The sequence below is a fragment of the Euprymna scolopes genome, chromosome 21 (genome assembly GCF_053919585.1).
Source record: "Euprymna scolopes isolate OS-2025 chromosome 21, ASM5391958v1, whole genome shotgun sequence".
Taxonomy (NCBI): domain Eukaryota; kingdom Metazoa; phylum Mollusca; class Cephalopoda; order Sepiida; family Sepiolidae; genus Euprymna; species Euprymna scolopes.
Window position 1 is genome coordinate 46,171,156 of NC_136502.1, and position 15,837 is coordinate 46,186,992.

General features: G+C 34.5%; 1 protein-coding gene across 1 annotated transcript in view; it reads right to left on the reverse strand.

Moving 5' to 3' along the window:
* Nucleotides 1-5,116: 5,116 nt before the first annotated feature.
* The window catches only part of LOC145242210 (uncharacterized), a 49,216-nt gene continuing 38,495 nt past the window's right edge, over nt 5,117-15,837 (reverse strand). Inside the window, exon 3 of the mRNA XM_080105207.1 lies at nt 5,117-11,518. Within this exon, the coding sequence (XP_079961333.1) occupies nt 9,673-11,469 (1,797 nt within the window). The 5' untranslated portion in view covers nt 11,470-11,518 and the 3' untranslated portion in view covers nt 5,117-9,672. The remainder of the gene's footprint in view (nt 11,519-15,837) is intronic.

Here is a 15,837-nt window from a genome sequence, read left to right on the forward strand (position 1 = left end):
GACTTGAAAAAAGCTCGTACACAAGCACACTAATATTTTTGCCATCAATAATAGAGAATTACATTGCTTATTATCAAGAAAACTACTTATTTGCGGAAATTTTAAATGCAATATTTGTTTTCATCTGCGCGAGCCTTTTCTAGTCTCACACAAAAACACGCATTCACATTTCAAGCTATATTACTTGTCATATACATACACGCACACAAACATACGCGCCCACGTCCACACACGTACATATATTCACGTTTGCGTACATACACTCACATTCATGTGTATATACACACACGCTAATGTACACACATGTACTAACATACGCGCACACGTATGCACACAAGGACAACGTCACTTCCCCTTTCAAAGGAAATACACACATGCGCAAAAGACCACCGGAAACAAGTATAAAAGAAAGAGCAATAAGCGGCTTTTTTCCTTTTAGGACCAGCTTTCGAGCTGTACGGTCTACCTGGATTGACTTTCTCACTCTATCTCCCCTTCGGTTTTGGCCCATCAACACAGACATGTGCGCGACTCTCTACTGAGCTTAACCCTCTCTTTCTACAGGCCGGCTTGCCACTTCGCGTTTCTCTATTGCATTCCCCTTTCCTTCCACATGCATAGTCGTCAATGGCTGAATGAACACGTGTACACTCAAGACTTTAATTTCTCAACAGAAAATAAACAACATGTTTTATTTATTCCAGCATTTGAGTTCTTTGTTTTCTTCATTCCATTCGTTTCATTATTTTTTCTTGTAGCGAGTTCAGGGTATTTAGATCCTAGTCTTCTACACATCATATCTAAAAACCTTAAAAAGTTGTCATTTTAAAGGAAAATATTAAGGCGGAAACCAAGTACAATTTTACAAATATGGACAAATATGGCCGCCGTGTAACACTCCTACATGGAACAGGCGGAAAAGTATCTTCTCAGCATTGTGAAAATTAGTTGGCGGCCCCAATTTTCAATGCGATATTCATTTTTAACACACTCGAAAACCTCTGGGAAAAACAAGTTTTTTTATGGTAGGTTTTGTGTTGGTCTACTAGACCATAATAATCAAAATTGAATTATTCATATTTTTATACTTGGAACTATAAATTATCTTAGAACTGTTATCATTATAAAATTTTTTGAAAATATTCATATTTTTTGTAACTCATAAACATTTCATTAATTTCTGTTAAAATATTAATATTTTTGGAATTATTAAACGTATTCACCCCCCCCCATTATCAAATTACATAACAGTAAATAAACATACTTACAAGAATGCTTACGGGTATACTGATATGCCAGTACTGAAAAGGAGCAAGTCAGAACTTTTATTTATAATGACCATTTTCACTTAATCACCGTGTTGTTCAACATTTTGGTCTCCGTGATAGAAGAGTACCGTGGATTAAGACACCACCACCAAGAGAGTAGGCCAGTGAACATGACAGTGTAACGTCACTTCCTGATCAGCTTGTAGGTGACATTTTCCAGTATTCAACCACGTGGTCATGCTAACAGGCATAAAAAACATGGCTACCAATTGTGTTACCGATTGTCCATGTATGTTTTAAAGAGAAAGAACAATTGTTGATTTGGATAATAATTATTATAATTGCACATTGAGATAATTTTGATCTAACAAAATATAGTAAGTGAACTCGTTTTTGAACTTTTATTTCTACCGGAGAAAGTCGAATATATTGTATTTTATTTTATTTTTTTTGTACTGCAAAACAAACACTTTTTATATAATTGAGATTAAATGAACCTTCAACTTCCAGAAGACTGTCACTTAGTCACTTTTTAAAGGTGATTATATATAAAACAGCCTGAAAAACTAGGAAGCAAAAACCTTTAAATAAAAAATATCATTTGAGACTGCACAGAGGAGAATTAATTTCATATGTAATTTAAACATAAAATGATTACCGAGAACCAAATAGTGTCTTTAAGGACATGCAACCAATTATAAATTCTATTATTTTTATATATAAGCGATTTTTATTATTTCTTTACATATCAATTGTCAGTCTATTCGGAGGAGGTGGATTCCTTCTGCAGAAATTATACAAGTCATAAATAAATTGATATAATGATTAGAGACCACTGTCCAATCTGTGGGGATAAAAGCAGTAAAAATGCAGAATAATTAACGGTTCAAAAGATCATAAACAAAATATCAATATTTTGTTTAGAATTTTATTTAGTCCAATTTGTCAACCTAGTTCAAAGTCTTTCTACAAATAATTCATAACAAACACAATAGAATTAAATTATCAAGCTGTATACTTTTAATGTACAGAAATTGTAAAACTGCAGAATTTTGTTTTTTGTCAGCATGTCCTATCAACATGAAAAAGATGGTGACTATAGTGATGCCTTAAGTTAGCTAAACTTCAGTGATTAAGCATGGTTTTGTAAGACCTTGAGTTTCCCTGCTCAGCAACAAACACCGACCCCAATGCTGTTTTCATGGTCGTCTTTTCTTTCATCGTCTCAGATTGGGGAGGCTGCCTAAAGGGCACGTACGGGTTCACAATTATAAAAAATAAAATCACTCAAAATATAAACTCCAACACATTGTGCATATATTGGTTAGACACTGGTTGTACATGTGACACCATCACAGGAAGTGCTAAGGTCCACACGTGTTCATCAGGTTGCATTAACTCATCTTGATCTGCTCCAAGCCACAGCTTGCATTCAACTGTGTCAAACTGGCAACTTTCCAAAACTGTCCATAAACTGCTTTTGTTGTAAAAATCATTACCATTCCTAAACAGTCCATAAACCAACCTAAACATATCGACCTCTATTGTCTCAATCATTGGCATAACTTGATTAACAATTCTACTTCAGCCTCCTTTGTGAGCAAATTCCTCTTCAATCTCTTTCTATTAAGTGAACTTCCCACAACTTATCCCCTCTTTTTTTACCATACTTATTCCTTTTTGCTTACTAATACTTGGATAGGGGACATCAATAGTATCATAGGGATAGTTGACTTGTCACTCGAACCTAGAGTTAGTGATAGAGTTAGTAATTTTTGTACTATCTTTTCAACATGAAATTGACAGAAGTTAAGCTATCGGTTGAGCAATCATTTTGGATTTAGTGTGGGGATAAGATACTCGAGCATCTGGAATAAAAAAAAACCCAAAAACATAGTTTCCACACATTACAGGTTGGTAGAGAATTTAATTCTACTTTATTGATTTTGCCTTTTTTCTGTTATTCTTGGCCTTCGGGCCAGGATCAAAGTGTAGTATCTGTTTCGGCAGATACTGCAAGCAAAGACACTATGTGGGGTTACCCCCACATATCAGACCTTGGTCAATGTAGGGGCAACCCTTCATACCAATTGTCACTATCCAGCTCCCATTTCCCACCCATCGGGAGCTGGTTCCCCTTTCCCTCCCACCTCCCTCTCTCTCCACATTAAAAAACGGCCTTGTGCCTTATTTGCTCAGTGGGGAAGCAAATAAATAATTCTTGGCCTTCGGGCCAAGATCAAAGTGTAGTATCTATTCCGGCAGATGCTGCAAGCTATGACTAGCAAAAACCAGATGTGGGGGCAACCCCACATGCCTGACCATTAACCAGCTCCCATTTCCCACCTCTCGGGAGCTGGTCCCCTTTTTCCTTTCCCCTCCCTTCACTCCTCACATTAAAAATCGGCCTTGTGCCTAATTTGCTCGGTGGGGGAGCAAATAAATACCATACCATCTGTTCCGGCAGATACTGCAAGCAAAGACCATATGTGGGGGCAACCCCACATATAAGACCTTGGTCAATGTAGGGGCGACCCTTCATACCAATTGTCATTATCCAGCTCCCCTACTCCCCGGGGAGTTGGTGCCCATTTCCCCTTCACTCCTCACTTTAAAAATTGGCCTTGTGCCTAATTTGCTTTGGTGAGGAAGCAAATAAATACATTAAATTAAAAAAAATTTTTTTTATGGGTTTTAGACATTGACTAACATGACACAAAGATGAAAATAATAGTTCAAATAATTCAACCAAGGAGAGTTGACCTTCAATTTACCTTTGCCAACCTCATTAACTCTTGCTTCTCTTATTTTGTCTTCTAATCCTTACATTTCAAGAGCAATGTTTCTGACAAAAGGAGAAGAATTGCTGTTTTCTGGGTCAGAATCTATTTCATCTAACAGTTGTCGCTGACTAGTTTTTAATCTTTTAACAATATTTTTAACTTATTACACCAAGTGGCTTCATGGAGCAATTTCCATGAAAAAAAAAAAATTTTTAAAAAAACAAAATACAGATTATTCTTCATCTCAAGAGATCAAAATCATTAGGATTATTTATTGACTATAGAATACAAAAAATGATGCGTCTAAATTTTTACTTCAGTCTTAGTTCAATGGAAGACTTATCTCCACCTCTGTATTTTTTTCAAGTTATTATTGCATATTTGTATTAAATTAACTAGTAGTATCCAATTGTCTGTAAAATTCCAAGCACTTTTGAAGGATGGAAATAAAACAAATGTATTCCTAGTGTTCATCAACTAAATTTGTTAAAACTTCCAATATTTATCTGCATATTACCTTGGAATGAAGTTTGGTTAATCACATTTGAATGTCATTTAAATCTGAAGGTCACCCAAAGCAACTTGAATCTTCTGAGCTCAAATCCCTATATTTGAATACTGACACCACTAATTATTGTTGACATGTCTATGACTTAAAATATGCTAAAAAAAAAAACAACATGTTTTCAAAACTAAGCATATGATAAAATATCTTTCATACAAAGTTGGAGATATGGTGATACCTGGTGTAAGACCAAGTGATATTAACTATCATAGGATCAATTATACTTGAGGCACCCCAAGATCATAAACGATCAAAGGTTGCCATTTTGTTCATATTTTTACTTCCAATTAAATTGTAAACAAAGCATACTCAAATTATTTTTGTAAATTTTAGAAATTCGTAAAAAAAAAAAAAAAAATTAATTAAAAAAAGTTTCAAACTTTTGTTTTTATCAAGATGCAACCAAATAAATTTAAAGAAACAAAAGAAGAAACACATTTAAATAAGTGGTTTATAAAATGATTGGTTTCTAAACTTGGGTAATTTATAAAAGAAAACAATGGGGGAATTATATCAAATATTTATTTACAAGTATAACAAAATAAAATTTAAAAAATCATGTTTTTTACAAAACCTTTTCTAATAAAAAATGTAAAAAGGTACTGCAGGTATCTTTATTGTTGTCGGCTTACAATGGCAGAGTTACATACACGATCAATTTTTTAATATAGGGAAAACACGGCTCAAAATAAATAAATGGCATTGAATTGAGATGAAAATCAAAATTACCTGCCTGGAAGTATTTCTCTTTTATTGTCTATAAGCGGGGGGTACCCGGCGATGCCCAGGTGTCTTGAGGTAAATCAAAACTCCAGGGGGGGGGGTTTAATTGATAAAATAAATGTTTTGGTAGGTAAGTATGAGAATCGAACCTGTACCCTTGAGTTGGAAATTAATGTGTGAAAAAAAAAAACCTGCTACGTTAACCATTGACCCACAGCGACAACAGACAATGCTAAGCAGGTTATTTAACTATAAAAAGAGGTGTGCGCAATAAAAGTTAACTCTGCTGCTTCCATTTGACCTAATTAAGAAGGTCAAATAAAAGTCACACAGCGTTTGGGTTTGTTTACCCAAATTTAACTGTTTCTTTCCCCAACAGATGTTGGGGAGGGGTGTTTGATCAAAGCTGATTGCTTCTGGACGTTTTTCCCAGCACAATGCCGAGAAGACATCGTTTGAGTTTAGTTTCACATATTTATACTAAAAAGCCCAATCAACACGCGAGAAGCCAAAATAGCAATAATTTTGTAAAAATTGACGTAAATAAATCTATACGCTACGCGCTTTTCTAATTCCTAGATATTATTATATAGGACCTACATATACAGTTTTAAGCGATAGTAACAACCCCGGGAGCATGTGCGAAAGAAGCCTTTTGAAGACATACACGAAATGATCACACACATTTTGCCTTTTATATATATAGATAACTAACCTGGGTACCCGGCATTGCTCGGGTGTTTGGAGGTGTGTGTTGAGCAAAAAAAAAATAAGTGGTAGTAGGCAGGCAGGCTCGAACCGCAAGGGAGGAAAAAAATGTGCTGTTGTATCTATCGCCAACTTGGAAGTTGTGAAGGTTTCAATTAAGGCTAGTCAATCGAAAAGTGGGGATAACTTTCGAAAATATCGTCAAAAAAGTGACCCCCTCCTTGTAGAAAAGTGTCCAGTTGAGGGTGAAGGAATTAATGTTTTTAGCTAATTTTTCGATATTTGTCGTCCGAAGGGTCGAGGTTCAAAAGGATACCAATATCATAAAAATCCGTCGCCTCTGTCAAAAGTTTTAGGCAGACATACAAACATACATACATTTAAACAGACAGGTGAGATTTATATTATAGATGTTGAGTTTTAGAAATAAAAGTATGCATTTTTTAATTATTTCATTTGTCTTATAAATAAATCTGCACAACTTGTACTTATTTTAATGTTTTTGTTTGAATTTGTTTCAATTTTTTATATACATCTCTACAGTTTACAAAACACAACAATCTACAAATGCAAATGTATTGTCTATAATTCACCTGGAAGTAAAAGGAAAAGAAACCGTTATCAAGCCAATATATATCCTTTTAATAGTTTCTGATTTTAGAGTGCCTCAAATATAATTGATCCCTGTTATAAAACCATTTAAAATCAACTGCATTATGTACTGGAAGACTGTCATTTCCATGTGACATTTTATGCGCCTTACAAGGTTGTTCAAAAAATTGTCTCCAGTTCAACTTGTGAGATGAAAAGCAAGTAACTTGCTGGCTTTAAGTCACTTAAGATATCACTAGTAACCGGCCTCTTATATCTATATAGTAAGTATAGTCTGATAGGAGTTCATTTTAAAATATAAGAAATATATCAGATGTGTGTTGTACATTAGCCATCACAAGTAAAGGGATTTTCACCATGAAACTATCATTTTACACTGGTTTTGATGTGCCACTATTTGAGGTTATCTTTGAGTCATTCCAAGTCTTTATCACTTATACCAACTGAGATGTGTGTACATCTATTTATCAAGCCAGAGTTTTGTTAAACGTATCCATACCACCATAAACAGTTGCAATGCAGAACTGGCTTCATAGAAAGTCAGAACTCTGACATCAAGGCACACCCTACTGAATCATAGACATGTCACTCCTCTGCATTCCTATAAAGACAGAGTTAGTAAGAGTCAAGCATTCACTTGCAGTTAAAATGGCACTATGGACATATCCGTTGTAAAATCGACCCCGAGTGACAAGTGAGTAAATGACAGGTCAAAATAAGAAAAGGCTTATGAAACTTGTTCAATGTACTCTGCAAATGTAAGGTCGAACTTAATTCACATATTAATCAGCACATTTTTTTTTTATTATAAAGCAATCACCACTTATCAAGGTCCAGATGCCACTCAAGGATAAGAATTAAAGAGTGTACAGTAGTCAAAAAGACAATATCATAGTAATCGTTAGAAGTGTAAATTTGGTAAATTGGATTACCTAAGGGGAACGGCCCATCAACAACTTGTTTACATTGGACTTGAAGGCGGCCATATTGTAGTCAGCTGGAAAGTAGGTAAACGGAAGACAGTTCCACAGGTGTGCAGTTCTAGGAAAGAAGCTTTATTCATGGAATCTACGTTTAGGTTTAGGCACAGATAAAGAGTGGGGCAAATTATTGAATCATCAAGATAACAAAAGGAATCCACAACTTCCGTACATCAACCACAGAGAACTCAACACAGGATATGTTTTTAATTGGACAAGCAGTACCAGCATACTTGCAGAGATAGTATTCAACAGGAATTTATCTGCCAGCCTTTTGCACCTCCTAGATCTGCAAACTTCACATGGGAACTTGATACAATCTTTCAGACGATGCAAGTTAAAGCCACTGACCATAAGTTTCATCTTTCCTATAATGACCAGAAGGCTCTTCAGCTTTATGATAGTTACAATGAACTTTGTATGCATTTCTTTTTCCAGGTCAGCAAGAATTACCAGATTATCAGTATACAACTTAGGGATATCAGAATGCTCCGAATAATGCCTTAAAAACAATGATGTATAGCAGAGGACTCAATATCAAACCGTAATGGACACCAAATTTAACGTCACACTCATCACTAAAGAAGTCGTTGACACATACTCTGTTCCTATACATACACTTGACAAGATACACTCCATAAAGTGAAATTTTATTACTTGTCATGAATGTCTTTTTAAACAATCCATCTCATTCATTACATTAGATACCTGCAGTTTGCTGACATAGATATGACCTGATTTTTGATGAGATAAACTTGGAGGTGACTATATCACAAGTGATGCCAACATACTGTTAGATGACTATGCTTTTGCGAGTAAAAATGTTGGCGCTTATACAAATAGAAGCAGTGACAATTGCAGTAACACAGGTGAAAATTGCAGTCCCAAACAAATTTAAAGGGGAAACTTTGATATACTAACGTATCGGTCAAAAATAGGTGTTTGCATTGATAAGAGCAGACATACCATAAAGCAGGGTTAGATAAACCAGTCTGTCATTTAACCAAGTAATAATGAATTGGCAAAATACAATACAACTGATTATTTTTTTTTTTAATTTAACTTTTCCTAATTTTTGATGAGGATACCTATTTTTGTCTGATGCATAATATCAAAAAGTTTTATTTCAAAATGCAATTTTCACTTCTGCCTCCTTGACTGTATAAACACAAAAATTTGTTTTTTTTTAATGTTGTTTTGTGTGTGTGTGTGTGTGTGTGTGTATATATATATATATATTTGTCCTGCCACACTACAAAGTGATAATACAGTAACACAGTTGTTTGTAATTGATTACTTTTGCTTTCCATTCATGTATTTAGCTTTCTAATAAGAGAGGTAATAGTTCCCAATTAGTGTGAGCAATGAATTGAGCTCTCTTGGTATTGGTAATGTGAACAAATATAAAAGGATCATTTTCCTTACTTTTGTAATGAACATGAAATCATATGGGTGAGATATTTGGCTGCTGTCCAAACTGTTGGATTTTTGGATTCTGAATCTCAGAAAAGATATGACGCTGCATATTAAATGTCTCTGGATAACACACACACACATGTATGTTTGATGAAAACTATGGGAATAGTATTCTTATTATATATAGTATTGTTTCACATCTGATGCTACATCAACTGAGATATCTTACCTGCAACTTAGGTGAAAGAGATTAGATAATATTTTAAATGAAGCTATTTATGTACATTTTTATGATAGCCATAACCGAAAGGTCTTCCTTTACAGAATAGATTGCCTTTTACAACAAATTGAAACAATTATTCCCTTCAGCATACATCTGTGTGTGTTTGGGTTATGCATGAAATCGATTTTGTATTCAACTACAATAAAAGAGTCCATGGCGGAAGATCACTCTTTGGAGGTCAGATCACCTTTTGGGAGGTCAGATCATGTTCCTTTTGGAGTATTTGAATGTGCATTGTATCTCTTCTTAGATAAAAACGCTTTCTTCATCTCGAAAAGACACAATTATTGGAGTAGCTCGGAAGTAAAATTTCTTTGCGAGCAAAACGAATGTTTCACGATGGCAAGAAAACAATTTTGCGGTATAAATTGTTGTGGGTGACAATGTGACGACTTAAGAGATTTTTGTACGCGAACACCTTGCTGCACATTATGCACTGGAAGACCGTCTCTTCCGTGTGAGTTTTTATGTGTTTTTTCAGTTGATAATAACCAGAAAAAGATTTCTCGCACATTTGGCACTTGTACGTCTTTTTCTTCATGTGCGTCTTCATGTGATTCGCTAACGTCGACTTATACGGGAATTTTTTATCACACATTTCGCATTCTAAGAGATTTTCGCCAGTGTGCAAGCGCATGTGCGTCTTCAAGCTCTGGTTTTGTGAGAAGCTTTTCTTGCACGTTTCGCATTTGTAGATCTTTTTCTTGTTATGCATTTTCATGTGCAGCTTTAACCGTGACATCATGGGGAACGTTTTGGTGCACTCCTTGCATGGGAAGCGCTTCTGCGTCTTGTGCATTTTGCTGTGCACTTTCAGGCTGGAGCTAAAAGGAAACACCTTGCCACACTCTTCGCAGCAGAAGCGTGTTTCGGTCTTGTGCGTTCGTATGTGAATGGTTAAGGCCGGTTTTTGGGAGAAGGATTTCCCACACTCTTGGCAGCCATATGGTTTCTCCTTTGTGTGAACTCTTCGATGGATCTTCAATGTCGACTTTTCAGCAAAAGATTTCCCACACACTTCGCACAGGAAAGGCTTTTCTTTCGTATGGATTCGCGTGTGCGTCTGTAGGTGCATCTTTTGAATGAAATCTTTGCCGCAAACATCACAATGAAATGGCCTGTCACGTGTGTGTAGCTTTTTATGATCTTGCAGTTCGTCAGTCGAGGCGAAGGACCTACCACACACATCACAGTGGAACGGCTTGTCGACTGTGTGTGATCCCATATGGATCACGAGGACACTCTTGCGAGTGAAAGCTTTTCCACATACTCCACAAGAAAATGGTTTTTCTCCTGTATGGGTTTTCATATGCCATTTCAAGGACGACTTTCGATAGAAGCCCTTTTCACAGACTTCGCAGTGAAACTCTTTTTCTTCCGTATGAATTCGGACGTGCTTTTTTAGTTGAGCCCTTGTCACAAATGATTTTTCACATTCTTCGCATTGAAACGGTTTTTCTTTGTTATGTGAACGCATATGTTCTTTTAGTTTATATTTGTTTGCATAGTTTTTACCGCATTCTTCACAGTGGAAGGGCTTCTCACCGCTATGGACTTTCATGTGACTGTTTAAGTTGGCAACTTGAACGAAATCCTTTCCACATTGCTCACACTGATAGGGACGCTCACCGGTGTGCTGGCGTATGTGGCACTTCAACCCTGACATCTGCGTGAACGATTTTGCACAAACCTGACAAGAGAAGGGTTTCTCCCCGGTATGCATCCGCATATGTGTCTTCAAAACACCTTTCGAGAGAAAATTTTTCCCGCATTCTTCACAACGGAAAAGTTTTTCACCCATGTGCGTCGCCAGGTGTTTCTTAAGCGCAACCTGGCTGGACAAAGTCTTCCCACACTGATCGCATGGGGTCGGTGTTTTCACCCGTGTGGTTTTGACCTGAACCTCCACGTTTACATTTCCCTCTAGATTTTGCTGACAGTCTTCAACGATCTGAATTATCTGATCCGTGGGCGACTTGCAGGTGACACTTTTTTCAGAGATTTCCACTTGTGAAGCGATTTCCGTACCATGTCTTAGCAAATGAACAATGAAGAGAGAATGTTCGGAAAAATATTCCCCACAATATTCACAGCAGTACTTGTAATTCATTGGGTCAAGATCCACTTCCATTTTGTTTCGTACTTCGGAAAGACTCCAGCAGAAGATTTCTCATTCAAACCTGAAATTTGTATTAAAAAAGAAAAAAGAAAACAGTTTAAAAAATGAATTAATTTTAAAGGGATTTTTATTCATAGATAAAAGGACAATTAAAAAAAAAAACCCTGAAAATCTTTTGTATTCATGTTAGAGGGGCGATTATATAACACTTTGCTAGGATGATTCAGCAGCATGTCTCCTTGAAAAATAGGACATAAAATAGAAGGCTGAGGTGGGTCCTAGTGCTATCCGAACTTCAAACTTTACATTAATTTCAACTGAAAAAAGAATGTTTTTAGTAACAATATTATTTTTGCAAAATCAGTATAATAACCTTTGACCAGCCCTCTTGAGAAAGTCTGCATAAAACGGGTGAAATGTCGATCCTCTAGGTCTCTCCGCCTCCATTTTAAATTTAATCTTAATAATTATAAAACTCTGTGGACCATTCGGGCATCCTTGCTTGCTTGCTTGCTTGTTTGAGTCTTAAAAATTTTGGTTTTATTTTCAATTCTAGCTAGTGATACCCATGTCATATTTTTTGTTACTTTTGAAATTACATCTATATATATGGGTACAATATAATAGGAAATAATCGACAGAGAGCTGACTCTATAACAATAAATGAAATCTGCATTAATCAAGATACCATATTTAAGCATATTTTACAACCGGGCAATGCCAGGCAACCCCTGTTGAATATTTGAAAAAAAAAATGCATCCCTATTCTGTTTAAGTTAATGCTTTGTGAGTGTGCCTTCTGCAGTTACCAAAAAATTAAAATCTTTTGTCATATAATTTATGTTGAAATTAAAATAACTCCAAAAAAGATACAAAATAAAACTTATTACATTTAAAACCCTTATTGATTGATTGATATTACATTTTTGTAAAAGATAGAACTTTAATTCATACTACACTTCAGTTTAATCAAACTGAATTCTCAATTATTAAAGTCATTGATGAAACTGGAAATTAAAAAAACAACAACAAAAACATGAAAACATTTTGTATTTGTATATAAAATGGTATTAAGCAAAACTTTATTATGAGGGTATGCCCTTGTCTGGAAAAATCTGATATAAAAATAAAAGGTTTTTGTTTAAATTTTACATAAATTTTAATCGGAAAAACAAATTATTTTTAATAAAAACCTATATTATAAACTGAAAATGCAAATTTATAATGATCTATGTTAGAACTGAAACAATTTCAAAAATGATATAAAATAAAACATTAAAATTGTTTATTAAATTACATTTATAGAAAAGATGCAACTCTAGTTCACACGGTACATGTTGGCCTATTGGTCTCTTTTTTAAACTTCTTCAATATAATTCTAATAGTTTTCTTTTCATTTATGTTGTTTCATGCTTTTTATTCTTTTGTACTAATTGGTGAATTGTTACGTGGAGGTCTCTTTGATCTTGAAGTCTTCTGCTTTTTTTCCAGCTTGTATTCTCTTTCAATTTAAAGCTTTCAATTATATCTTCCTAAACTTTCAAATCTGAAAAATCTGGAACACTTTCATCATTGTTTATCAAATACTCACATATACATATACCCTAGCATGGTTATCAGATGTTGCCTGGATACATTGACAACAAAATAGAATAATAGTAACATTTATTTTAAGCTGTCTTTCTCTCTAACCTCTCTCTACCTCGCTTTATTTCCTACCTCTCTCCCGCCACTTCATTTATATTCACCAAAAACATATTGCACCAGAAGATATACCTAGCTTTGCCTGGTATTAAACGTAACATTACTTCAAAGGAATGTAAAGAAAACAAAAAAAAACTGAGATATTTGCATGGTAGTATTATGTTTACATGTGAACAGTTCACTCCTTTAAATACCAAAAAATACTCAAGCTGAGATCAAAACAAAAACAAAGATAGTGAGTAAAGTACAATAACTATTAGATCAACTTGAAATCTTTAAAAAGTGTTTTCAAACTTACTTATTCTTAACATAATTGAAACAATTTGCACATGTGCAGTCGTGAAAGAGGTTCCAATCATAAAAATCTGATGACCCTCGCTTTCAATTTTGACCCCTTAGCAGCACTTTTTTCTGGATGAAAACTGATTAAAAAGTTTTCCACATGTCTAAATATTCTACCTATGAAATTTCAAGTCTTTAACTCAAAGATTTTTTGAGTATATAGGTTGAGAAGTGTCCTCACACTCTCACTTTTATAGATTTTCAAATGTAAGTAGAAAAATGTACAAAAAGTACTACTGCAATGCACAAGCAGGAAAAAGAAGAAAAAAAATTGTTTCGAAACAACCCCTCCCTCAACTATTTTTGTTCCTGTCACCTCCCTTGAAAGAATGAATATTTGAAAAAAAAAAAATGCTTCCTTATTCTGTTCAAGTTAATGCTTTGTGAGTGTGCCTTCTGCAGTTACCGAACATTGCCAAGGGGAATAAGCAACAAAATAGGAGACTTAAAAAGTGTGTATAACATCTTCCTTTTATAACTACTGTCTCTCTCTCTCTGTACACCCCTCCTTTTTATATGTATTAATAATAACATACAAAAATTCTACTGGGCTTTCAGTTTCCTTTGAAATGATGAATTTCTTGTCTTCCTTCCTATACTAAAGTGAGTCTGGTGGGTAAACTACCATGGATGACTTGTTCTTTTACTCGTTTTCTTACATGAAAGGGCTGTCCCTTATGTAAATAAGAAGTCATACTAGATAAGTGAAAATGATATAAGGATAAGATTAGAATCGAACCCTGTAGGCAAGTGTTAAATATAATAGAGAATGGAATGTTAGAAATTAAGTATATTGTTAATTCTATTAGAAATAGTTAAATATTGTTTATGTTGGAAAAAGAGTCGCTTGGCCATTTTCTTTTTTTAGAAATCTGAATATTGAAAACACACTTGACGTCATAAACAAAGGAGATTTCTCAATATAGAAATCTAAGGGTTCAAAGTTAGAAGTCAGTTGATGAGTTGCAGTTGATCAGTCAAGAGACGGTGACAGAGAGTTGGAGAGTGGGAACCCCTTAGAGGCGAAGGGAGAAGAGTAGACCAATGTAGCCATACAAGCTGAATTCCTGACTTTATCGACCGGCCGATCAGATGAATAAAGAAATCACCATTTATGTTTTGTAGATGTTGTCTCGTGTCATCATTCATCACAAACGAAAAGGTAAATTTATCATCATCTATAACAAACTTTGTGTAAATCCTTCCAAGTTATGTGTTTTCCCCTCCATCATAAGTCAAGTATCTTCTCCCCTCCTCTGTGTTAAGAACTTGCATCATATCTCCCAGTCCGCATTAATATGAAACTCTCCAAGAATTATCCCAGTCTGTATAAATGTCTCCCTCATTATCATCAGTATCTGAGTATTATAAATCCCGTTATATAATTGTGTCCCCAATATGAGCCTCCTGCTATACAAGTCATATTTGCAAGTGATTTTTCAAAGTGGCAACTAGAAATAATGAAATGCTTATCTTTTGATCAATCTTCCAAAGCTCACTACTGAATAAAAATATCTTTTCAACCTTTTTTTAATAAAACGAGCAAAGTCAAATCATTTAAACAATAAAAGATTTAATAAAATATACTTTTTTTTAAACAAAGCCGTTTTAAAAACCGTCTGAGGAAATTTGAATGTTTATACGTTCAAGTATAAAATTTGGTGTATATTTAGAATTACACTTATTAAAAAAAATGCAAAAAAATATTTTGGTGTATGTACTCGTCATATAACGAAGATATATTCTAAAAATCATGTGGGCTTGGCTAGTAACTTTTCTATTTGGCTAGTAAACAAAAATATTTAGTTGCCAAAGGTCAACTAAAGATAAATTCGTCCATAGAGCCGTGTTTTATATCTCTTTCTTTTTTGCTGTCATGAAAAAGAAAACAGAGTTGTATAAAAATTATCAAATAAACAATACATGCTTCCCAATTCTGATGATTTGAGTTATATTAATTTTCAAAATGCAGTTACAAAATATAAATATTTTTTTATAAAAAGAATGTTTTGTCCACTTTGTATTAAGTGTTCAATTTTCAGCTGCAATGGCTCCTCACCCTCAAATCAAATTAATTCACTTCAGAGAATTAATGACTAATAACTAATGAGATCATTTTTCCCCTACTTGGACAGATATCAGATTATAAGTTCTTTGGGATCTAAATACAATACGGGGTCAAGGTAATGGTTTATTGCTTCTATGAAAGTGAAATATAACTATGAATCAGAATGGCATAGTACTATGTGGAGAGAGAGGATGACCAGAAAATAACCAGAAACATCTTCGATGATGTGCCAGTGATAGTAAACAAAAAAATCAAAAGAAAGAGAA